Source organism: Prinia subflava, chromosome 2 (assembly GCF_021018805.1).
Source record: "Prinia subflava isolate CZ2003 ecotype Zambia chromosome 2, Cam_Psub_1.2, whole genome shotgun sequence".
Lineage (NCBI taxonomy): Eukaryota > Metazoa > Chordata > Aves > Passeriformes > Cisticolidae > Prinia > Prinia subflava.
The window spans coordinates 80,147,024-80,168,206 of record NC_086248.1 but is presented as its reverse complement, the minus strand read 5'-3'; the positions used below and the strand labels follow the sequence as shown (position 1 = coordinate 80,168,206).

The following is a 21,183-nucleotide window of genomic DNA, read 5'->3' as shown; positions in this document are numbered from 1 at the left end:
AAACACCCTTCTTGAACTTTCTCTGTGCTGCAGAACAACATAGAAAACATTTCATAAAATCATGCAATCTTTAAAATATTTTTTTGTCAAAACAGGGCCAAAGCAAGACCTCAACCTACAGCTTGAGAAAATATCCCAGTTGTTCCTTTTCATCCCTGTGTACCCCTTTACCAAGATCTATACAAAATATTCCATCTGCTCAGCTGTTCAGCCTTGATTTCAGTGGTGAGGATGCAATATCAGCAGGGAACATCCTGCTAGTAGAAGAGGTTGATTCTGTGGGCATCACTCTCTTCCAGGACATCTGTCACCCTCTCCTGCAACTCCACTGTACCACAGGAGAATTCCTCATTCCGTTATTTCCAAATAAATTCTACTTAACAATTTCTAATTCCATAATTTTAAAAATTAATTCCAATCTGGTATTAGTATCAAATATCAGTCAAATATCAGTTGAGGAAAGATTATAGTTGGAATTAAAATGATAAAAGTGAGTATGTAGGCACATTTTAACCCTCATGATATGTCTTCTTCTCATTTGCCTAGCAAGGAAAGGGAGTCTTAAAATAAAAATAAATTGCGCCTTTTCTGTTTGGTTTAAGTGGCTTTAGAACAAACTACAGACAGGCCTGCACATCTTAAAGGCATGGCAGCTAAGTCTGAGAACACATCTAATCTAAGTGTAATTTCTAGTAAGATACCTAATTCCTCAGGCTCGTCCCTGAGACTGAGAACATCTTCCTATCAAGGAATTCAATATTAGTCTCATGGTGTTTAATGTACATTATCCAATACATTACACAAAGCATCTACAGATTTTCAGCATCTTTGGTCACACTGTGAAGTGCCTAAGTCCATTAGCAGTGTCCTGCAAATAAAACAGGCTCTTTGCAGAGCAGGGCATTACAAACCACGAACGTGGGTGTAGTGGGTCCTGTGTTACATAATCCAGGACTCTGCAGAATTAAACTCACACAAAAACGTGTAATTATTACAGTAGCTAAATATACACGGAGCTCTGCTTCGTATCAGAGGAAACCTGCACTGATACATTGACTACTGCTGCCCAAAGCTTCTCTCCTTGGGAGTCTTTATAAACATGGCAGGCCTCTAGAATTCAAAAACTTCACCTCATCCTGATACAGCAATGAAATCTGGAATCAGCCAGCATCATACACCAACTTCAGCTCTCCTGGCACTTCTTCAACAATGGACATGTTTGTACTATTGATTGTACTGCTGAAAATAATTTTGCTGTGTTGACAGGTATCACTCAGCACAGATTGTGATGAAAAGCTGAGAATTAGAAAGTTAAATGAACACCTGCAATGATTTTCCTGCCAATTTTACAACAAAATAAATATTGAATTATTCTGATAAGTGGGTCAAATTCATCCCTGGTATCATGGTCCTTTGAGGTTAACAGAGCTACAACCAGAATGAATTTGGCTCCTGTGCCTCTTTCACTAAGCAAATGCATCACTGAACTTTTCAAACCCCCTGTGCCAACATTCATCTTCATTTATAACCCATCCTTCCCTCTCTACTGAGCTTTTGCAGCAAAGCCATAATTTTCCTATCAACTTGCAGTCAATTATGTTGACAATTTGACATGAACATTGTACGTACACAAAAATGATTTGCAAAACAGCTTTTACAATTGTTGGGCTTAACAGTCATTTCCAGCACACATAATATTCTTTGACATGTACGATTCCACAGCTATCCTTCTAGGAAGAACATGCACCACTTCCTACCACAGCTTGAACAGCATACAGACATGTTATGAAAAAGATACTGTTATTCAGCCTTGTTTTCATCCTCTTCTTTTTTTCTATTTTTTTATTCTATTGCTAATAGAAGCTGAGGGACACACCATCTTTCCCTTGCAAAGGAAGTAAAAATTTTATTCTTCCAATCTACAAATGTTTATGTTACAAGACATTCCTTGTAAGTCCCAGGAAACCCATGGGGGGGTTAGAGACTCATGATTGGATCCTGCCCAGTATCTGCTCACGCAGGTTCTGATACTACAACAGCAGTGTGTGGATGTGATGAAACACATTTTCCATAAATCTGTCATGGAAAACTCCCTTTCAATTTTCTTATTCCCATTACAGCCTGCTCACACTTATGGATTTCCAGCTACATCACACAGTGAGAAGAGTTACAGGAGGCTCCCAGGAAGCAAAAAGCAGATAAAATGCTATCACATGCATGACTTCAAGGACGACTGAGCTTTGTTTTCCACACATTAGCCCTTGCAAACCTCACAACAATGACAAAGTCTTAGATTTTAAGTATCAAGAAAGATGACTTTACCAGATTTCGGCACCCGGGTTGTGTTCTGCAGGTACTCCCCACTCTTATACAGATTCAAAACTCTCTCCAGCTGGGCAGCTGTCTCATCTATTCCCCAGTGAAGTTCTCCTTCAAAAGCAGAGGAAAAGAATGACTTAGATGAGGAGCATCCTACACAGGACAAAACAAGGTTTCATTTGAATGACGCCCTAAGCATGGGAGCCCCGTGGTGCCCTGCTCCATGGCAGGGCTGTGACATGGGCAGGAAATCTCTGGGCTCCTACAAGTCAGGTTTCACATCTGACATGACTCAGGCATTTCAGAGGCTGGTTTGTCCAGCTGGTAGCCCCAGGCCTGCAGACACAAAACATTGAGGAGAACTCCCCACAAGAGATCAACATCAGCCAATACAGGGAACTCCAAAGCTTGGCTTGCTCATTAGCTATAGCCCATCATCATTTATTTTCCCTTCAGATGCACACTGGAGCAAGGCACTGAAAAACCCTCAAATCAGTCTTACAGGCAACTACTCTTGTCTCAAAGCCACTACCTTCATAATCAGTACCAAGCTATGGAAATGTCATTTGTGCATCTGGCTTCTGAGGTATAAAACACACCACTGGTATCACTGACAATGAGAAAGTATCCTGGGTTTTATCATTAAAATTTCCCTTTCCAAGGACAGAAGTTCTTCCAGACCCCACAAGGAATTGCATCCTGATGCAGTTCACCCCAGTGCTGAGGTGTCAGGATGAAACAAATATCTCTGTGAAGCCTAAATAAAATCTAAAAATGGGATTTCTCTGGTGTATGGGCCCACTCTTGCCTTCTTGGTGTGGGAGCAATTTTATCCTGGATAGAAAACCAATCTAGTTCTATTGCAGTAAGCACAAAAACAGCGCCCTCCCCTCCCAAACATAATAGTTACACTAAAAAAGCAACTACTTGGCATTACCACGTTTATTGTGATTACCTGTTGCATTGACTATCTTATCCAGTAATGGTCTCAGTGACGATGGAGCACTGTGTGGAAGGAGATAGGTAAAAAAAAACCTGCAACAGAAAAGTAACCAATATTGACTTTTTTTTTACAAGAGTTCACAAACATCTGATAACTCCTGAATATCATAAGGAATAAATTCCTATTGCTTATGTGCCACTGACCTATTCAGGAAATATAACGGTATTCTATACTCAAATAAATACGTAGCTGAGACTATTCACACACAGCTGTCTGGCATACCTAGACCACACTGCTACATACAAGGCTGCCTTGTACCTACATGTAAAAGTTCCAGTAATACAGTGATTTGCTGTGAAGCCCCACGGATTGTGACTACTTGCAAAGCTGTCTGTACTTTAACAAACTAAAAGGATGCCATCAACCCAGTAAATCTTGGGGTTGTTTTTTATTCAAACCTTGAAAGTGCATAAATTAGATTTCCATTCATTTCTAATAATGCAATTACTATTTTCTTTACTACAGTTTTCTTAGGTTTTCAAATTAATTGCCAGGAGAGAGCTGCTTTCTACTGTTTTAACACTGCTGAAATAGAGAATGTCCTCTCTGTTCCTATTATTTATCTATAACCAAGATGCATTCACGTAGGTATTCACTGATGAAGGTAGAATCACAGAGAATCACAGAATCACAGAATGGGGGAGGTTGGAAAGCACCACTGGAGGTCAGATAAGTCCAGCCTTGCTGCTCAAGCAGGGCTCCCTAGAACAAGTTACTTAGGATTGTGTCCTCGTGGCTTTTAAATATCTACAGAGAAGGAGATTCCACAACTCCATTTTAGTGTTTTTTATTACAAAAGAAAAAACAGTGTGCCATTACCATCCCTTGAAGTACATTTGATTTTCATCCTCCTTCTTTAGAGTTCTACTACTCTGCCAATACCTACTGGTATTGCCAATACCTACTCTACCTCTTGCAACTAACTCAGTGTCACAGAAAACTAAGATGGAGATGGAAAGGTAGGGATCTGACAACATAAACAGAACTACTGGACATAAATATTAGCTAATGAAAAGAACAGGAACACAATTGGGAAATTGCCCTGCTTCACATCTAACTTGCAAAGCAAAGTAAACAATTTTTCATACACAGAGACCACATTGCCAAATGGAAATGCCCAGGGACTCCTGCTCAGGAGGGAGACCAGCAGATGCTTCACATAAGCACAAATTAGAAAATTCAGTTACTGATACCAAAAATTGATCACAGAGGCAGGTATTACTGAGCTGACATTCTATTTACACAATGAATATTTCTTTGAAAATGTAACTCATTTTTTCATCCCAAACAAAAATAATGTTTATGGTTTTCCCAAGTGGGATAATCCACTGGTAGGTTTTCCTGACGATGTGTATGAAATAGCCAATGCAAATACATATAGAAATCTTAAGAACAGCGCAACATCCGTAACAAGTAATTTGTCTGGTAAATTTTAGCGTATTATTTTTGCTTAGAGATTATCCCTAAAGCAGAGTCCAACTGATTGTGAGTAGTTCTTTGGAAAAATTCAGTAGCTGTCACTAAGTCTGCTCAATGCTGGCTGGAAGCAAGTCATGGAGGTTATTGTTTTTCTGTAGCTACAGGGCTACAGAAACATGCGACTGTTCTTCTGCAAACACCCACATGTGAAATCCTGACATGCACAGACACTGGAGTCTGCACAATTTAATTGCAGGAACATTTGTTATTCATCGATTCCAGGGCCAGTGGTATCCCGTGTGATCTGCATAACACAGACTGTCAGATCTCTTCACATTCGTTCCTACAAATTGCTTCTTTTTGAGAACTATCTGATCCTAATTTAAGAATTCTCAATGATGGAGAATTCATCTCAGCCATTGGTTAATAGTTCAAAATATTAATTATGTTTACTTTCAAAACTGTCTAGTACCTTGAAAACTGTTCCCCCAAACATCTGGAGGAAAACACAGTAAGACACATTTCTGACAGGAGGTGACCATCTGAGAGTAAAGATGGGCCAGTTCTTGTACAGGTTTCTCCCAAATGTTTTCTCTCCTTTAATTATTTACCTCATAAAGAAACCAGCGAGATAGACTTAAGTATGCTTTCAAGGTTAGGGTGTGCTATATTTTAAAATTACAAGGGGTTTATGCATTGTTTGACATATTGCTGCTTTTGACTTCTATCTAACAGCATCAGAGGGCAACCTCTAAGCCTACAGCAGCAGAGTGCACCTATGAAAATAACAAATTTAGCAGCCTATCCCTAATGAAGTGAGGATTTCACCTTCTGAGACAAGCGCAGAGGGTTTGTTGTACTCCCTTAGCATGGGTGGTCGCAGCCTCCCACACCGTGAACCCGCCATTCAACAAAACTCCACTGTCTCTGTGGAATTAAGGCAAAGCAGGGGCAGAGAACACTGGGGCACTGTGCATGAAATACACACTAGAGAGCAGTTCAAAGGCAATACTTAGAACTGTATTAGAAAAAGACCACTTCCTTCAGCGTGACCAGCAACCTGCCACAAGCCCACCACACCACAGCCATGTCCCCACTTAGGACCGAGATGGATGGGTGCCTATTAAAGGCTTCTTACCCAGAAACAGTAAAACAGTCTTAACCAAAAGCTAGCAAGCTAAGCAAGATCTTTAAGCCGAGCAAATGGAAACGGAAAATCTTGCAGAGCACACTAAATACTGCACTGCACAACTGCAGATGGCTGTCATGTGGTGCAGCCCATTTCAGTGTGGTCAGCTAATGCGACACACGTGCTGGTGAGCGCCCTGCAACCAGAGCAGAAGGCTCTCTTTGAGCAGTCTCTCCTCGCTGTGGTCTGGAAGGGAGTGAATAGCATGGTACTTGAAAGGGAAGTCTAAGAAATGAGTGCACCACCATGGCACTGCTCTGAGACCTCCATCCTGCTATCTGGATGAGCCAAGGCGGGTGCCTGTCCCAGCAGCGCCCGTCAGACGGAGCAGCAACAGCAGGATGAGCATCCACTACTGGCCCCTTGGAAAGCAGTGACATGGCTCTCCCAGCATCCCACACAGCCCTCCAGGCGTGTGATGGCTGATGGGGGAGAGCCAAGACCACAAACACAAAGTCATCGCCCAAAAGGACCCAGCTGTAAATCTGGACACACCTTTAAAATCAAATTTGGAGGATGGCTGCAATAGCTGAACGCCTCCTTCAGTGTAGCCAACTGGTCCAGCACAGCCCATCCCCCACTGTGGGCACAGCACTGGGATTGAGGCCCCCAGCACCTGCTCACACAGACCCGGGACTGGGAGGGAAGGGAGAAGAGATCACCCTTGCTTTAGAAGGTTTGTGCTTAGACCCCAGATTGTCAGCAACTGAGGGTGGTCCCAGCAGCTCCAGGGACACACCAGGGCTGGGATCATCCTCCCACAGCAGGCTCCAGCAAGGCAGGGAGCACTGAGCCAAAGGGCAGGATGTGAACTGAGCTCTGTGAAGTCTCCCTCTGAAGCCAGCCCTTTGCTCAGCTGCTGGTGCAAAACATGTGAAGACCCCTCTTAACTCACACCAAAGAGCTGCTGGAATGGTCTCACCGCAGAGCTTGTGGGCCCCCAGCTCCAAAAGTGCCTATGCTTCACTCCTATGAAAATCTCTGCTTGAGTGAAGAATTCAGTGGGCTTCAACCAACACAGAATTAGATTGAGTGGTGAATCACACTCAGAGCATGCAAAATATTTCAAACGTTAACAATGCCATGTATTTTCAATAATGAAACAATTATTCATGGCTTCACTTACTCATGGACATCAGTTCTGAGACAGTTTGTGTTCATTGATGTGAATAACTATAAAGGATGCTGGAGGCTCTAGGCCCACTCTTAACTCTACACAATTTTATCTACCACAGACCTGTAGGCATTGTAGAGATTCCTCTTTTCGTTCATGCTCTGACACCGCCCCTCAACCGAGCAGGGCAGGGTGAAGTTTCTTGCAGGGAATTCCATGAAGCAGTCACTGTTACTGGTGCAAGAGCTCTCCTCAACGCTGGCATCATCCAGATCTGTCACCTTCAGCTCCCCGTCCACGATCACAAACTGCCGAGGGCGAAAATCCAGTAATGTCACCGAGCCAAGGGGAGAGTGAGCCAAGTAATGCAGAAGCCGAACTAAGCTGAGACATATCTGAAACACGAAAATGTGGGGACCTCGCATTATTTTCTCAGTGCAAAGTATACAACAAAACCATTTTAGCTGACAATATGTTCATAAGTTTATGACTTAATAGAAGCATTATAACTCACCCTCAAAGCTAAATGCTGCAACCAAGGTATTTTTCACAGGATTAGCATAGCTGACTGTAAAACCCTGAGAGACTTGAAACAAAAATAAGCTTCTTTACAAGTGCTTTCCCACACTATTCTTGAAGCAGGGCTCATTGTTGCTATTCTTAGCTTTTAACAGAAATAAAAGCATTAACTTTTAATAACACATTATGCACAGGCGTTGACCACACAGTCTGATCCTGCTCTTTTACAAACTCCAGGTCTGGAAATTTTGGCTGGATCACCCTGCACCCACGCCTAGAGCTCCAACTGTAGACAGTGTCTCATTGCCTCTGTACTGATCCCACCTCTTGACAGTTTATATAATTTTTTTCCACTGTTTCCTCTGATTTTTTCCTTTTCCTTTCCTCCTCCCAGGAAGAGGAGCTCCATAGGTTCAATGTAACTCTTCTCCATGCCTCAGGGTAAGTGCATACATCTGTCTGCCTTGATGGGTCTGCCTCAGAGGACCCTCATGCACCACTTTGAGCCTGAGGTGGGAGCTCTGTGCTGATGTTTCACTCTGTGCTGATGTTTCACTTTTCCACCGAAGAAACTGAGTAACTCTTGTTAGACAGCAGCCCTGATGAACATTGAATTCAGCCCCCTTACCAAAGTCCTGTTTTCAATTCATGCATTCCTTTAGAGTCCACTATGTAATCTATTAATCCAAATGTAGCAGTAATACGAACACAGTTAAATACTGGAATTTTTATTTTATGTATTAAATAAATCACAGGTCTTATTCAGCAGGCTTTTTACTGTTTATATGTAATCTTTGTTTTCTATTAAAATACAATGTTCAGGGCATGGGCATTGAAGTAGACCAAATTCAGTCTAGGGGTTTAAACAATACATTTAAGGGTGCACCTCAATGCATCCTTGACAAGAAAGCTGAGCAGAGCTGAAGTCATCCCTCACAGACCCTTCACCTGTGGGACATTAGAACCATCTCATGCTTCTACATAATCCCTCTTCTCCTGGTTGACCAGACAAGAACATTTTTCTCCTATTTACAGCATACCATAGTTCATATGGAGATGTTTGTAGGTGTATACCAAGCCTGGTTATGGGATGCTAAACTTGACCACCCCTACCTCATTGTGGAAGGACACAGCTCTCATGTCTGTGTTATCCTGCAACAGACTGTAGAGAAAAAGCCCATCCAGCCCAAGCTAACCTACTATGTAGGTATCTTCAAATGCCAACAAACCCAGAATTTAGCTTGAACAAACCCACGGGTTGCCATCCAGAATTATTTCCCTTTCTCAAATGCCAAAAAGCCCCCTGCTCCTGCACCAGCAGCCTCTGTGCCCAACCCCAACAGGCTCTGCTGCGCAGACTTGCTGCAGGCTGGGACTGCAAATGCCCCCTTACAAAAAGCTTTAAGCACACACCTGAAGGCTTTGCTCTGTGTCACACACCTCTGGTTTACTCAGCTTACTGCTGAGTCTGACCACACAAGGAAATTATCAACTGTAGGAATAACCTCATGGATTTATGCAGTCATTTTCAGGCTGGACCACAAATAAGTCTCACATACCAAGAAGACAATTTTATTTCCTTCCTTTCTATGTTACTTGCATCCTAGACAAACGAATGAGCATGACATTATTTAGGACTTCATTACAGTGGTCACAGGAAAGTTTCACCCATAATTCCACCTCTGTGAAGGTCTTCATCTATTTCTCCTTTATCTTCTTTTGCAACTGCTCACTCAGAAATATCCACACTGGAAAGAAACTTCTCTGTTTATTACCCAAAATCTCACATATCTCTTGGTCATTTATTTTGTACATAACTGCTGCCACAGTCCATTATTTGCATTCCCTGGACAAGATGAGCTAAAGACAGGTGGTCCTGTGTTTTGGGAACCCTGCTGAGTACCTCTGCTGCTCATCAAGACCGTGCTCCTTTCAGGAAAAGGGAGTTGAAGCTGAGTGCAGAGAACACACTTGCTACACCTGTATGAGTAAAATAAACTCTGGCAGGGAACATTCCTGGGCACAGAAGCTTAATCCCACATGCACACTGGCTAGCATGGTTTCTGGCCGGGTCTGACCAGCACCGAGGCTGTTCTCCTGCACTGTCCTCAGGCAGGGTCCAAAGGCAGTGTGGGGCCGTTTCCAGCAGGTTCCAGTCCTGCTCTGAGCCTTCAGGGAGTGCAGGAATGCATCAGCACAGCCGTGGGCTGCACCTTGTTCTTTCCACCCGCAGCTCACTCGGGCGCACTTTTCATTTTCTGGCACAGACGTAGCCGAGCAATCCAAAGTGTTTCAGATGGAGACTGCTGCTGCCTTTCAATGTCCTAGGGAGTCAACCTCAGACAAGGACACATCCCCATATACACCAAGCCAGACAGCGCTGTCTTGATCAAAGCATTGCTGCAGTCTGGCTTCATTTTGGACAAATTAAGTGTGACCTCGGTGCTCCTGGTAAATTGCCAGTGCGGTGGACAAACTGGGTTTGAGATTTGTGTACGTTTATTCCACTCTTTCACCAGGAAAAAATGAACAGAGCAAGAAGCAGTAGAAAACAATTATAAACCAAACCTATGATAAGGATCAGGAGAGAAATGTAACATCCTTCTATTGTTTAAATCCCAGTTGCAGAGCACAATGCCAAAACTCCTGGGCCTCAAGCTTTAACAAGAAATGTTTCAAGATATCCTGTAAAAACCATATAACTAGTTACAATTAGATAACACTGACAGACAACACAGCATCTTAAACACTACAGAAGCGGAGTGCTAAATACTGCTTCTAAACCAAGATGTAATCATATGCAAAACAAACATTTAATAAATGTGAATTGCGCTGAAGAGTACACAACCCCTGCTTCATAATATTATTTATTTCTCGCTCTCCTAGAAGTCCTTATAAGACAGTTGTTACTCACCCGAAATCTGTCTTCCCAGGAAGTCTGTAACAGCTGGATCATCTCTAAAGGCGAGCCCAGCTCAGTGATGGTCGTCAGTGTGTCTGGGATGTCATTGCTGTCTTGGTAGCAGTAGCCGTAGAGCTGAAACAACACGACCAGCAACATCAGGGCAGTGCACCTCGGCACGTGGATTCCCAAAGGAGGCTGTGAGCAGTGCTCTGGCAGTAGTTGTGACCCTGCAGGGAACCCATGCTGAAGGACCACATGCAGTGGAAGCAATCCACTCTGGACCAGTTTATGAAGAACTGTAACCCATGGGAAGGACTCAGCACTAGAGGTGCTCTTGGAGGATTGTTTCCCATGGGAGGGACCCCACACTGGAGCAGGGAAAGATTATCTGGAGTCCTCTCCTGAGGAGCAAAGAGCCACAGAAACAACACATGATTAACTGATCACAACCCTCATTCCCACTCCCCTGCACTGCTCAGGAAGAGAGGCAGGAAAATCGGGGAGTAAAGCCCAGGAAGAAGGGAGGAGTGGGTCAAAGGTGTTTTTAAGATTTGGGTTTATCTTTCATTACCCTCCTATGATTTGATAAATTAAATTCATTTTTCCCCAAGTCGAGTATTTTGCCCATGACAGGAATTGCTGAGTGATTTACCCCTCTTCTTAACTCAATCCACAAGTCTTTTTTAATTTTTAATTTTCTCTCCCTTCTCCATCTGAGGAGGGGAGTAGCTTTCCTGGGTACCTTGCATCCAGATAGGGCCAAACCATGACAAATATACAAGACAAAAAATAACAATAATAATAATTTAACATATCTAAGAATGCAGAAACAGAAAACTATCTGAAGAAAGATTATTTACCTGATGCAATACCTGACTAAATAATACTGATTTTATGCTTTAAAAATATTTTATAATAGTTTTAATGACATTTTCCATAGGATTACAGTTTGTGCCTTGAGTGGCAATGTGTATTTCAATGACACAGCACCTTGAAAAGCAATTGAAAAGTCAACATTTATCTTTTCCCAGCCAGAAATTGCCTCTCACTATATCTGATGAATTTCTGTGTGTACGGTATCATTAAAGCAGGGCAAATACTCCAAAATACTATTTGCCAGTAGCTTCTACAATTTAAAACCATTTAAATGGCAATTTCAGCCGTACTCCAGCTTCTTCTTTTATTTGCTTTCCAAGGACATTTGAATGATTTCCACTTGCACAAATAATTGCACTAGAAGAATATTTAAAGACTGGAGGAGAAACTGTCTTGCTTTATATGGAGTGGGACAATGTCTGACAGGCTGGACGACAGGCTTCTATGAACTCCCTGCCAAGCCCTGGCAGAGATGATGTTAAATGAGCCAGATAAGGATCTGATCAGAGCTTTCCAGCCAGAACAGCATGCTCATGAAATAAAATAAAATGTAATCTCTGCCCCCAGTCAAATAAAACATACAGTAAAAGGGTTGGTGTGAAAATGCAGCATTAAAAAGAATGCCCTGTTGCTACTCCTCTACTGCCTCACCCCGAGCAATTTGATTTTTCAAACCTCTTTTAGTTTTAAAAAGCTCAGGGAAGACGACAGAGGAGGTTCCTGGGTGCTGAGGGCACTCGGGTACGGCCCTGCAGAGGAGGCCAGGCTCAGGCAGGCAGAGCAGGGAGCGATCCCAAATCAAGAGGAAAGCAGAGAGCCACGGCCGCAGGGAGCGGCTGAGGCTGCACACAGCCCCGGCGAGCAGATCCCAGCAGCCAGCACATTCTTACAGCCTGGGACCTCCCCAGGCAGAAAAGCAAAGACCAGCCTGAAGTCAGCAAATAGGGGATTTGTTATGAGCCATGCTGCTAGTTTTGACTGTAGCTGTCTACATTTAAAGGGAAAAAGGGTGCCAAAAAATGTAAAAGAAGTAAACAATTTTTCTTTTTGGTGTAAAAATGGCACTGTATTTCAAAACAGCTGCTTAAACATGGACATTAACCTAAACAAAAAAAAAGAGCTAGAAGATTTTATTTTAAAACATGCCAAAAAGAGGATTTGTGATAGATGCCGATACGAACACTTGAAGTAGGAAAATGGACGTTTGTCTTTACTGCCACAACCATGACAAAGACACTAACAGCAGTAATTTCTCTATCTAGAGCCATCCAGACCAGACTTGGGTTTGTTCCTTATCATCTGTGACACCACTTTGTGCATTTTAATGGCAGGAGTTAAATCCTAGAAGATCACATCAGCACAACTGTTTAAGCTATCTGTGCTAATCAAAAGTTGAATTAAATGAAAATATTTACCACAATATAGATTATTTGCTCTGGGAAGGTTGGATTCTGCAGTCCTTCCCAGCTACTTCCCACCCCTTGTGTGCGTGGGCACACTAAGGAGATGGGATGAAGCTTGGCAGGTTTGAAAACCCTCACTTCTGAGGGTCAAAATCTAGCATCTGTTTCTGTATCATCCGCAGAATTCAGCTCTTGTCTTTAGCACAGTAATACTATCCACTGGGAAAAAAGCCATAAGGGAAATTAGCAAGCAATCCAGACTGGGAAATGACAGTATTGCAGTAACCCTTGGTTCACAGTAACACTGAATACAAAAAAGGTATCAGCCTCCATCAGACATTGTCAACATTTGTAAAAAAACTCTGGGGATAGAAACACAGAAAAAATTAGTCTCACTATCTATTTATGTGCATATGATCACAGGAGTAGAAATTAATTGGAGTACCTATTTATGTCTATTGTATCTGAATCTATGCATGTCAATAGTAATAATAACAAGTTAGGTTGGCTCTCAGCTGGAATTTTGCCCATAATTCTTTCATTTATTGTCCAGTTTATACCTTAGCAAAAGTCTTTACTGCCCCAGTATCTGACTATATCTATAAACTAACCTGAGTTCTTTATTGATTTTACTTAAGTAAAACCTCTCCAGATACAGTGTTACTACATAATTATATAGAGTTATAAAAGCACAGAAGTCTGAGATATAAAGGATTTATTGGGCCATATTTATACTTTTCTAAATGAGCTCCTGAAACTAAATGCAAAAATGCACATGTAATTACATGGCCATATTCGTATGTGCAATTACCATGATTACAAACTGGGCAAGTCCCAACAGCCAGTTAAGCATCTGAAATGGTTACATTCATCCCCTCTTGATGAACCACCACCCAGCACACAGATGTTACAAAATACAGAATATATATAGATGCAAAAAATATTCCCAGGCAGTAGTACTGAGGCCTTTGGTTTAAAAAGCTGACTTACACAACACGAGAAACAAGTACAAGGGTGCTACCCCAAAACTTTTTTTTAAACTTCCTTTTGTTTCTGTCCAATCCATTTTAAGGTCAGAAATGAGACAGAATGGTTTGTATTCCCAGACAGTGAAGTAAGAAATAGATAGCTGGTGCATACAATAACAAGAAAAATAACCACACGGGGAAACTGAATATAGCTGGAAGCAAAAGATGAGCCAAAACATCTCCTCTATCTGAAATTCTATTAGCTTGGACATCATTCTCAACATCACAAAGCTACACTTCAGACATATTGAAGAGTGATGGTTTTCATACGCTTTTTCAGTATGGTTCCAATTAAACGAATGGAAAGAAATACAATCCCACATCTTTTTGCTATCTCAAGTCACTGCATTTAAATGCCACCCCAATATATTTTTGTGTAGAATCTAATAGCAAACAGTCATGATACTGGGATGCCTCTCTGTCTGTTTAGAAAAATGTATGCCAGATATGAGATGTTGACCTGTTCTCACATCATGTGTCGTAATTCATTTCTTTCCAGCAGCTCCGTTTACCAAATGATTCCCTTGCCATTTGGATTTTCTCCATCGTAAAGGCTCAGTCCTGCTTTAGTCTTTCTGCACCCAAAATTCCCACCGACTCCCAACAGTTCTTAGGCACGCTGGGCATACAGGGTCAGCCCCTGTGAAAGCTATACTGCATTGTAGGAGCCTGTGTCCCTACAGCCAGCCAGTTCACCTCCCTTTATAATTCCCTTTTACTACAAATTATGGGGACAGAGGTGCCCCTTTCAGAGGAGCCAGGGCAGCAGGGAAGGGCAAAAGCAGAGGTCAGCCTCTACACAAAAGCCAACAAGCTTACTGAATAAAAACACGAAATAAAGAAGCTTATTAAGCTGTCATCAGCAGGGTCAGTCTGTGCGAACGATGAGCCCTCCTGCATTGGTGCAGACACCCCGGCTGGACTCACAGAAAAACAAATGTCAAACCAGAACCATTGCCAAAGTGTTACATTTCCTTTATGGAGGTTGCTCAGTCACACACAGTAGGATCCCACCTTTTCCAAACAGGTCTCCAGCCACTTTCCCCAGCTGGGGCTCTGCTGCCGAGGCAAAATGCCCCTGCACAGATCATACCATTTCCCTAAAAATTACAACACATTGTGAATATTCTTCTTTCTCTACAACCACAAAAACTGGAATTTACCCCTTATTTCTTTAATGAACATGAGATTTCTGTTGAGTCCCAGAACATGAACGTCAAGCACACTGTTACCAGCTGTAATATAAGTGACAGGCTCAACTGCACTACACCAGAAGTAAATCCCAGAAACCTAACTCGCCTCTCTTTCAATTTGGACTGCTATTCTCTTTTAATTTTGACTACAGTAGGACCCAGCTTCTACAGATACAATAGAAAAGTGCAATGAAATACAATCTCACATGTACGAAGAGTGACAGTACTCGACACTTGACACAGCCTTTCTTTTCAGAAATACATGGACACAGAGTTGCTTAATCAAAACTGGTTGTGTTGAGATTGTATTTTCTAGCGTTTCGGAGCCCGGGGGAAACAAAAAGCTCCTACTGGCCTTTTGATGAGCCATTTGCTTGAGCTGCTGTGTTTCAAAACCAGAACAGCGTGTTTTAGAAGCTCTTGCTACTTTATTGCTAAGTTAATGTAATATTTTTAAGGTCCAGTCCTTGAATTCACATTTTATCCTTGAAGCACTCAGACAGTCCATCCCTGCAAGAGCAGAAATCCCCAGCACAGCCTGGTAACAGCTACACTTTACCAGTACATGGTTTGAGACATTTCTGTCACTTTAAGATTTATTAATCACTCATGCTTTAAGAATTTCCCTTCATTGCTGATGGTACGTACATATATAAATATACATACAAATGCACACAAGCACATATATTCTCATATATTTTTTGCATATATGACATAAATGTATATGCTTGTTCTGATATCTAACGTATACACACAATATTTGCATGTGTATCTTAAAATGTTTTATATATTTTTAAAGTGCACATTAAAATATTTTTATATTTTTCCAGTCAGTCCAAAAGCACATGCAAACCTGTAACATGCAGTGGAACCTGGAAAATGCAGGGAACTCAATGCCTAAATTTACTAAAGATTGATCAAGTGCTGATTTTCCTGATGTAGAATATATCAAGATAGTGCACAAGAAGCAAATTGATTTTCTCCCATTGAAATCTAGCAATCAAGCCCTGCAAAGTGCTGAGTTTCACTGGAAAAAAACTCACACAGAACATCCCCAGCACCATGCAGAACCTTTTGAGAGTGGGATCCAAACTGTGTACTGACAGCTGTGAGGTGGGATTTTGTCTGCTGCTGGATTTTGGAACCGAGAACAAGTAATGGGCAATTCAAATATTAAACTCTAAATTCACAGTCCTGCTTTCCTTTATTTATAAATGTATTATTATGATTAGCACTAAACTCCAGGAGAACTAAAAGGTACAAGAATTTCACTCCTGGCACTGTCACTAAACATTTTCATTAATAGAAAAATTGGAATGTAGTACTCAGAAACAGACACTGTGTGTATTTACCCATATCTTTTGCTATATCCATAAAGGTCCACGGGAATCTCCATATATTTTAGAGGTATATGTGTGTATATATATCCATACATACTTGCTGCTCTGATACATATTATGTTGGCCATAATCATGTGATTTAGTAACGTTATCTCCCTTTTACTCTCCTTGCTTTCCTTACACTCTGAAGTGGAAAATTCTTCTACTAAAAACATTTACAGCACTTTGAATTTGCGTTGCACTGCACAAGCTCAAGGCCCAACCCTGCAAATATTTAGTCACTCAAGCAGCCTACTCTTGTAAAGCCTTCCAGTGAAGACAAATGGATCACTCATACAACCATGATTTCAATGGAAACAGGCTGATATCACTGGAGGCACAGTTCATTATCTTGTAAATAGCCAGATCAGAAGCTCCCCTGACCTCCATCCACAGCCAGGGCATTCAGTTACATTGCAGCACAAGTTTAACCCTTTGTCATGACATGATTTTGCATTACAAAACTGTCCAATAACCTCTATGCATCACATGTTCAGAAATGTTCATCTTGCATTCATTATAATAAATCCATCTGTATATTCTCCTTTCTTAGGTATGAGTCATATAATTTTGAACTCTATCATGGCAAGCTTTAAAATAAGCTTGGAGTCTATCTGCAGCTACATAATCCAAGAAAAAGGCAAGTCTATCCAAACTAAAGTTGTTCCAAATTTGGCCTGAAACAATATAAGATACCCATGTTTGGTGTCTGTTACCTAAACTGAGCAATTCAGCTGAGTGTGATGAAAAATAACAAGTCCTTTAAAATTAGTCTAGAGTCAATATTAGTATTAGCACAGTGCCTGTGAGAACTAGTTCTTGGCAAGTTTTTCACGGCCATCACTCAAATGAAAAATGACAACAGAAGTTAGATGTCATGGGGCATCTACCTGAACCATCCGATGACTGTGCTGACACAAAAATCCACAAAAAACACCTTTTAAAAAGCCCAGCTTGCATATTTGACACAGACACTTGACAAACCAGGCCTGCAACACTTCCAAGCATGGCCTGAGCTGATGCCTGAATCCAACACTCTGCCCATGCACAGAGCAGAAACACAGAGGATCAGAACTATGCCAGCCCTGGTGTCCCCCTCCAGGGGTCCTCTCCTCCCTCCTGGCCAACCACCACATCCTTGCCTGCCCTTCCCAAACACAGCCGAACTAGAAGGCAGAGCTCGTGCAAAAGGCCCACAATCACCCATTTCAGGATAGGACTGGATAGGATATTGGTCAGTTGGAAGGGACAGGAATTGATCACGTAGTCCAACTTCCAGACCATTTCAGGGCTGACCAAAAGCCAAAGAAGTTAGTGAGGCACTGTTCAAATGCTTCCTTAACACTGATGGGTTTGCGGCATTGACCAAGTCTTGAGGGAGCCTGTTGCAGCGTTTGATCACCCTTCTTAATGTCAGGTCTCAACCTTCCCCAGTGCAGCTTTGAACAATTCCCACGTGCCTTATCACTGGGCACCAGGGAGAAGAGATTTACCCAGCTATCCTGCACTGGAGGGCAGGGGTAATGAAAGGATAAGTTATAAAAACCATGTGCTTCCCCCTGCAATTCTGTCCTGGTCATAACTAATTCCAGGCCAGGACATTGATGGCCCGGAATGGCCTTGCTCATTCATTGTTGCTCCCATGAAAAACGGCAAGCAGCAAGGGAGAACTCGATCATACCCACAGCATCCTGTGGTGACCACTGATCTCTCCAAGCCACTGAGAAGAAGAAGCAGTGCTGGGCTCTCCTCAAAGAAACTGGATGAGGTTGCAAGTCATCAACTCCAATAAAGGAGGCAGAAATTCAAACCAGTCTTCTGGAATGATTTACGTGGCACATAAAACTGAGAAACAACCATAGAAATCATTCAACAAATGACTGGGATTAGTTTTACAAATGCTACTTTTAAAAGGAGGGACAATGTAGCCCTTCTAAGTTATGTGATGACATGTGCCTTATGGAAAGTCATTCCTGCCAGCAGCTTTGCAAGTTGGACACCCTCTGCCATCCCATGGAATTCAATGGGAAAAAATCCTATTTGATGCCTTCAGCATCAAGATGTGCAGCTTGCCTTCCAGGGACAGGAACAGTTAAGAGTGGGTTTGCAATTGTATCAGCTCTATGCTTCCAGCAGCTCTGAAGTTCTTGTTAACAGATCCTTTCTTCACCCTTAAAAGTGCAGGATAACATCTGGGCCTTTTGGGAAGCAGTCTCACAATGAAGAAGCACTTTGTGTAATTCTTCTTTCCTCGCCAAACCGCATCTGTCTGCTCTCCCTGCCCTTCTCCACTCCAGCCCGAGCTCCTTGGGGCTGTGGGGACATCTGTTAGCAGCAGCGGGCTGTCTCTGCCGAGCCATCAGTAGGTGGCACTGCCTGCTCTTTTCTCTCACCCCACGAATGTCCATCCCCAGCACCTTCCGTCGACCACCGCTAACCATCTCCAAGGGTGCCCAAGAGATGCAAAAGCCTCACCTCCTTCAAGGTGCACCTAGGGTAATGTCAAGCAATGGATTGCCTGGGACAAAGAAGCAGCTCCATCCCGGCTCACCAGGCAGTGGTGGTGGCAGAAATTTCCAGCGAAAGGAGGCAGCCAGCAAGAGGTGCCAACCTCCCCTGCCACTGCCAAGATAGGGCAGACTCGTCTGTCTGGGAGCTGGGGTTCCCCTGATCCCAACACCAGTTAAACAGCCACTATCAGCCTGGTCTTGCACCACGTGGCGGCCTCATTCATCTTTAGCAAACCTGTCCCAAGAGCAGCTCAACTGATATAATTTAGAAAAACTTTAGAAAACATTCCCAGTCTAACACGACCTTCCTAAAGGCAGTAATCCTGTATGTGAGGTGCATAGTGAGAGTCCATCCAGCCCCAGCCTCAAAGGTTAATTCTCCTTAGGCACTTGGCTTTGAAAGGTTCCATCTCCAAGAGCTGGGAACCTCTGCTGCCCCATCCAAAAATTAGGAATGACAAATTCTCCATATAGACTTCCAGCAGCTGCTATCAGCAATTGCAGCACCTTTCTCAGGTCAGTAGTTCCCTGAGTTCTGATGGCCAAACTCCAGCCAGACACGGGTAAGACTTGTTGCTGGGAATCCTCCACCACTGCTACCACAAAAGGCATTCAATGCCCACCTGCTGGCAACAGGGAAGAGGTCCCTGAGTAGCTGTTTCCACTACAGCACAATCTCCCCTTCCCCCCTGCCTTCTGTGAAAACAGTGGATTACTGTAAAAAAGATGGTGAAGGACCAGACCTTCAAGAGTTCTCACAATCCCTATGCAAATAAGTTTGCACTGGAAATTAATTGTATATTGACTTCGTTCAGACTTGGAAAGATCGTCTACTTCCACCTGGAATAAGCAAAAACGTATACAAAGCTTTATTATTTTAATTCTCACATTAAAATAAAAACTGTTGTATCCTGTTGGCTATGCATGTGAATAGAGAAACCATCAGGGTAAAAAAATCTCTTCATTACCACATGTAAAGAAAATAAAATCCTGTTTAAAAACGGGTATTTAAAAATATTGTGACCAACTAGCACAACTCAAGTCTACTTGTCAGCAGTAAGTGATGTATTATTTGCAGTCTATTTTAATCAATTAATTTTGCAAGAGACAAATATTCTCCCTGTAATCATGACAATCTTTAAAAAAAACAGTTACAAATACAATAGAGCTAACTGATCCAATTTATACAGAAGCTGCTTTGGTATTTGGATGGTGACTTTTCTAGTTCGGATGCCCTCTCAGGATTTCTACGCATTTTAACTTTACACTCAAGCTAAACAAGCCAAATGAACCGGCCTTGTCTGGGCAGCCAGCAAGCCACTGGTGCTGTTAGCAGCGAGTGTCTTCCATCAGCATCAGACAAAGCCAAGCCTTTTCTCAGAGCTTTTGTGTGTGTTTTTAAAAAGAGAGTGGTAGCTCCTTCTCAAATGAATCATTGTGAACTCACACTGAAAGTGCTGATAAATAGCTGTCACAGAAATAAGCTCGCACTTCTACAAACATCTGCAGTTTCAGAACTTCCCTCCCTTCTCTTCAGCAATGCAAACGAAGAAAGAATGACACCAACCTTAATTCTGATACTCCAGGGCTATAATTACATTATTACAGTAAATCAAACATTGCCTTTGTGTCACTACAATTGTGCTCATTGTTTGAAATTAACTGCAAATGGTTTGATTTTCTTTTCTTCCTCAAATAGGGGCAGGGAGGAATTAAAGCACACTAAATCATCTTAAAATGCACAGAAAGCCAGGATTCAGACAGCAGCATTTGAACTCTGCAAGAAAAGAAATCGCAGCACGGAGTGAAAGGAAGAGATCGGGCACCGCGTTCGACACAGAGCGACTGCAAAGCAATTAGCGGGCGGCTAAATCCTCTGTTACAATAAATCAGTGACCCAGTTCCCCCTTCTTCCCCGGTGCCCTTCATTATAAAACCAGCTTTAATGAACTAGCCCTCTCCTCGCCGCTCCAAAGCCAGTGTATTTCCACGGCAGCCTGCACCTGCCCTTCCAGCGGCTCCCGCCCCAGGGAGCCCGGGCAGCCCCAGACGGCGGGGCCGGGGGGGCGACGGCCCAGCGCCGGCCCTTCGTGCAAGTGACGGGCAGAGCATGGAAATAAAAACAGGAAGGCAAGCTGCCTTCGCCTCAGCACTGCCTAATGTGAAACCACTCTCCCTCTTGCTGGTTTTCCGTGTTTCTTTTGCTAGACTTGATTCACCACATCTGCCAGAGCTGACACATCTGGCTCCCTCCCCGGGCGGAGGGCACGGTGGATATGTCAGCATGTTGTCTGAAGGCACTGGTACTTTCTGCAAAGAGCTCTTT

General features: G+C 42.7%; 1 protein-coding gene across 1 annotated transcript in view; it reads right to left on the bottom strand.

Moving 5' to 3' along the window:
* Window positions 1-21,183, bottom strand: part of PKDCC (protein kinase domain containing, cytoplasmic) — a 35,582-nt gene that overhangs the window by 10,280 nt on the left and 4,119 nt on the right. The window contains exons 2-5 of the mRNA XM_063390765.1: window positions 10,478-10,600; window positions 7,168-7,439; window positions 3,275-3,354; window positions 2,323-2,430 (exon numbers count right to left, since the gene is read on the bottom strand). Coding sequence (XP_063246835.1) covers window positions 2,323-2,430; window positions 3,275-3,354; window positions 7,168-7,439; window positions 10,478-10,600 — 583 coding nt within the window. The remainder of the gene's footprint in view (window positions 1-2,322; window positions 2,431-3,274; window positions 3,355-7,167; window positions 7,440-10,477; window positions 10,601-21,183) is intronic.